General features: G+C 43.9%; 1 protein-coding gene across 1 annotated transcript; it reads left to right on the forward strand.

The window, feature by feature from the left end:
- Positions 1-2749: 2749 nt before the first annotated feature.
- Ucn3 (urocortin 3) lies at positions 2750-3309 on the forward strand. Its single transcript, XM_008823236.1, has one exon. The coding sequence runs from the start codon at positions 2750-2752 to the stop codon at positions 3248-3250; it is 501 nt and encodes a 166-aa protein (XP_008821458.1). The 3' UTR covers positions 3251-3309.
- Positions 3310-5527: the final 2218 nt, after the last annotated feature.

The raw sequence follows: 5527 nt of genomic DNA on the forward strand, positions 1-5527 counted from the left end.
TAATAAATAAAATATTTTTAAATAAACAAAAATGCTTGTGTGCTAAACAAAGGAACAAACAAACAATTACTACAAAAGAAAGGAAGTAGGAAACATCAGTGACTGTAGGGTCTATGTATGTGCATATGTGTGTACAGGTGCACATGTGTACATGCGTATGGATGGACTTATAGGTGTGTATTATATAGAGATGCATATGTGCCTATGTGTGTGAAAGTATACAGGTTATGCAACATGTGTGAAAGTAAAAAAGCAGAGATTTACAGGGTTCTTTGGAGAAGCAGCTTTGGGGTTAAATACAGTTCTGAGCTGAGTGTGGTGCTTTGCACCTGTTATCCCCAAACTTGGGAGTCTGAAGTATGATTGTTGCCAGGAGTCTGAAGCCACAATAGGCTACAGTGAGTTCTGGACCAGCCTGAAGAGTAAGAGCTGTTTACCCCCTATGAAAGTTTGGAAGTGTGTGGGTCTGTTCCCACTCCTCTTCTGGGAAAGGACACGGCCAAGGTAAGATGAGATTAGAACCCGGCCTCTGATTGCCTGACTTCCTACCATTACTCTGCACTGTAACTTCAGATAACAAAACAACCAGCCTCATTGCTGAGTGCGTGAGAATCCCTGTGTTTATTTACTTAGACAGTTTTTCTTGAATTTTTTGAAAGCTCTTCTAAGAAAAGAATTGCCCACTCTCTATATCTCAGGGTGCAGACCATTCAGATGACGCAGCTTGAAGACACACATGTTGGATATGAGTACATCAAGGTAGTCAGAATTGCAGCTGTGGCTATTCAAGGAGAGATTTAGCTGAGACATGACATTGCCACCTCGGTTTTTCTCTCATGCCTGATGAAGGGCTATGATGATGCAAGTTAACTTCATATCCTTATTTCTGAGTTGGAAAGAATGTACATGTCTATATAGGGGTCTGTATACGTGTATATGTGTGTACGCATGCACATGTGTACACGCATATGGGTAGATTTAGATGTGTGTTCCCAGAACCAGGTAAAGGGGAGTAGGGTGCAAGTGGGCTCAGCTCTAGTGCATAGGAGGCCAGTTCTTGTCCCTTTCCAACTCTTCTAAAGAACAGCAATCACAGGTGATCCTGATTTTGAGGAGCTTTGGGCACTGTGTGCTCTTGCAAAGCAAAGCAGGTACAAAGTTGTGGATGGTTCAGCACAAGCCCTTCTTTCTCACTGAAAAAGAAAATTTAAAGTCTTCTGTGATGCTGTTGATCAGTGGACCAGCAACTACACGGGGTGGCTTAAGGCCTGGGCAGTGTGAGTTACAGAAGGGCCATTGATCTAGATGTTTTCGTGACCATGTGTGTCACTCACTAATGCTTAGGGGTTGTTTTGCTCTTTCACATCCAGTCTAGATGATCCCTCTAGACTCTAAACCGCTCTTAACTCTCAGCATCTCCTTCTTACCCTCAACAATCGCACAGTCCATGCAGCATTTAGAAACACCATTTAACAGTTATCTGAAGAAAGCATAGGCCTTTCCAGGAAGAGCCTGTCTTCAGAAAGAAACATCCCTGCATGGGTTCCAGGCCATCTCCTTCACTTACTCTGATTGGCAGCCAGGCACACAAGTATATATGAAGATTGAGGTCCCATGACTAGAGAATTTAGGAGCTCCCTAGGAAGTATTTGATCTCACAGGAATCAAACTGACTTTGGTCTCATAAACTCCAGCAGGCATGTCCAATTCCTTGATACTGCAATACAATACTGTCATCAAGTTACAGCAAAAATCACACCCAAATGTCTCCTAATGTCTTAAGTAAGTTTACAGTTTTATTTTGGACCACTTTCATTGCTGTCCTCAGTGGGTCACAGGTCAAACATGCCTTCAAGTCTAAAACAAAACCAAGTTACAAACCTGACTGTTCTAAAAAAACGAGGATAGCTTAGCAGGGGGCCAGTCTTAAGGATCTGACTATATACATACGTATACTGACACTGTACCACAGCTGCTAAGCAACAAGAACATATTTGGCCCACCTTGCTAATGGTGAAGGAATTAAATCCCACTTATAAACCCAAACCAGGTAGGCTGACAAATGCTTACTTAACATATTTGTTACTCATTTTAGAGCCAGGGGCTATCTGAAAAAGCCAATTAAACAAAACATACATATCAAGTCTGGCAATGAATTTATAGAGATAATCAGCACTACCTGAAGGTGTATTATTTCTGCACTGCTGTGACCCAAATGCCTGACAGTGACGACTTAAGGAAAAAAGGGTTTGTTTCAGCTCACAGTTTCTAAAGTTTCAGTCCATGGTGGCAGGGTGGGTCAGAGCAGAACAGTTCACATCGTGATGGAGAGGATTAAACAGCAAGACGGTTAGCAACCAGGGATGATTTGCCCCCGGGGATTCCCCCCTAGTGACCTAATTCCTCCAACTCCTAAATTTTCAGAACTTTCCCAAATAGTAACACCATTTAAAGACTAAGTATTCAGATCCCAAAGCCTACAGGAGATATCGCATATTCAAACATATCAGAAAGACGTGTTAAAACAGAGATTTCTGGGCTCTGCTTTGATTTGCTAGCTCTAGGGAAAGACCTAAAAATTGCAGTTCTAAAAATTCGCAGGTGATGCTTATGTTGCTGGTCTGGGACCAGCTTTGAGAACCCTCTCAGAAGAGCGTTAGCAGTGCCCTGTTGGACCTTACTCCATGTCCTCAGTGCAAAGCCCCTATCACACCTGTTCCCACACCGCTCTCTTCTCCTACAGGGAGAGATGCTGATGCCAGCTTATTTCCTACTGCTTCTGCTGCTGCTCCTTGGGGGTCCGCCAACTAGCCTTTCCCATCAGTTCTACAAAGCTGGACCCATCTTCAGTTGCCTCAATATGGCCTTATCTGAGGTCAAGAACAACAGGCTGGAGGATGTGCCCTTCCTGAGCAAGAGGAACTTCCACTACCTGCCCAGTCAAGACCCATCTTCTGGAGAGGGAAAGGAGGAGGAAGAAAAGCAAGACAAGAACAAAAGGACTTTCTCTGGGTCTGGGGGTGGGAGTGGGTCTGGAAGCATGAAATACAAATACTCCTCCCAAACAGAACCCAAGGGCAAGCTGTACCCAGACAAGACCAAAAGTGACCGGCGAACCAAGTTCACTCTGTCCCTTGACGTTCCCACCAACATCATGAACATCCTCTTCAACATCGCAAAGGCCAAGAATTTGAGAGCCAAGGCAGCTGCCAACGCTCACCTGATGGCGCAGATTGGGCGAAAGAAATAGCAACAGAGGTCTGATGGGAGGGCAGCACAGCAAGACAGAAGTTCAGAGTAGGGGGTGAGGGAGACTGAGAGCGTGCCCTTGGGTTTCAAGGACTGGGTCCATTTTCACAGGCTGTTCCATTGTACGCCTCTGATCTTTGCTTGCTGCCAACCCAGTGCCTGCTCTCCTCTGTACATAAACACACAAGTGCAGTATTGTTCAACCTGTGCAGGCATTGAAAGTTAATGCCTCTTTCTGTGTCCTTTGTCTCCTTTTTGATTCCCTATAGCAAGAGGTAGAATTCAGAATTCACACTCTCCTCCTCTCCAAGCACCTCCCTGCTGTTCCCATGCCAGAGAAAGGCGCGTTCAGGTTTTCTCTCCTCTCTACACATTGACTCTGCCACGGCAGAGACAGGAGATTCGTTGTTCACCACCTTTCCACCCAACCCCTTCCCTGATTCCTCATCCCTATTAAAACCAGTAGCTGCTTGAATTCCTGGCTTGTTTCTGTTTCTCTTCCTTCGAACTCTGAGCTTAGAACAGAAAAGGCCAATGAGGGATGTTGCTGGCGGGTCATTTCTCCATCTCTCGAAGGAGGGGCATGTTCTTAGGGGTCTTAAAAGGAGTAAAGGAAAGCTTGGGAATCGATCAACCTTTGTTACTCCATCTCCAGCTGTTCTATGGCCTGGACCCACAAAAGTGGCATAACTTGAGATTTGTTTCAGAATGGCCTTCTGGGCTGTAAAGGAAAGGGAGATTGTGACATTTGAAATTCCTCCATAGGCTCACTAGGACAAGGGGCCACTCATTATTGGATTTTGCATGTGTATGTATGTATGCTGTTCATGAGTGTGTGCATGTTGGCAAGTGTGGGGCCATGCACGTGCACATGAAGATCAGAGACTGACATCAAATGCCTTTCTCAATCACTCTCCACTGTGTATATTGAACTGGTGTCTCTCACTTCAACCCAGAGCTCACCAATTCAGCTTGCTCTGAGGATCCCCTGCCGAATGCTGGGATTACCGGAAGGCCACCAGGCCCACTCAGCATTTACATCAGTGCCGGGGATCCAAATTCTGGTGTGTGTGCTTGCGTGGGAAGCAGTGCACTCACTGAACCATTGCCCCAGCCCCTCTACTGAGTTCTTACTGAACCCATGTACCTGCCCAGTGCTCTGTTGGACACTGTAGTGGAAACCGATGTCTGTCTGAGGCAAAGAGAGGCCTCTGCTGTCGGCAAGTCCATAGACTAAATGAATAAACAGAACCAAATTAGGAAAGAAACCAACAGTACCACAAGAATACACGTGATGAACTGCAAAGTGAGAACAATTAGTGTAAAATTGCATACATTTATGTATCTATATGAAGAATTCATAGACGAGAAGTTTAATATGAACAAAATTTCACTAAGAATGGGCCACATTAGGAACTCTGACGGCCTCCTGGCAGCAAAGCTCAGTGACCAGATTCTTAGAAAAGAGCCATGTTCCTACTGACGTCTACACAGTGACAAATCATTAATAAAATGAACTTCTGGATGACAAAACAGACAGACAGACACACACACACACACACACACACCAACCACTAATACCACTTCCAGAGGTAAAATCAAAAGAAAAATGAAGTTGGGGATGTAGTTCAGTGGCAGATGCTGTCCTAGTATGTGGAAGGCCCCAGATTCAGTGCTCAATACACACAAATACATGCAGAGACAGAGACAGAAACATTAATGACAACTTGGAAAAAGTTTCCCACTCGTGTAAAAGGAACATAGTTCTCTATCAAATATATAAAGAACTACTAAGAAATGAAATGAACAAGAACTAATCCAAGAGAAAAATAAATGAGAGCATGAATAGATCACACAAACACACACATATATGCAAAAACAAATGACCTTCAAATATATGAAAAGATGCTTGACTTATAACTTCACAATGACTACACTAACATACAATTCTTTGTCATATTGACAAAAGTCTGTAAGCTTCACAATATGCACTGATAAAGGTTGCCAGTCTCCATAGCTGGGTTATGTTGAGAGAGAGAAAGAATTTGACAATACTTAGCAAAATTACAAATTTATAGTTTCTTTAACCCAACAATCCTACTTTTACAGGCTTTACAAGAAAAAGCCAAACTTTAAACTTAGAAAAAGTTTAATGGTTGGAGAAGGCTGGAGAGATGGTTCAGTGGTTAAGAGCACTGGCTGCTCTTGCAGAGGACCCGGGTTTGATTCCCAGCACCCACATGGAGGCTACAAACCATCCTTAACTCCAGTTCTAGGG

Source organism: Nannospalax galili, unplaced genomic scaffold (genome assembly GCF_000622305.1).
Source record: "Nannospalax galili isolate Female #2095 unplaced genomic scaffold, S.galili_v1.0 scaffold989, whole genome shotgun sequence".
Taxonomy (NCBI): Eukaryota; Metazoa; Chordata; class Mammalia; order Rodentia; family Spalacidae; genus Nannospalax; species Nannospalax galili.

Coding starts and splice junctions, on each gene's coding strand:
- Ucn3 (XM_008823236.1), top strand. CDS start 2,750: ATGCTGATGCCAGCTTATTTCCTACTGCTTCTGCTGCTGCTCCTTGGG.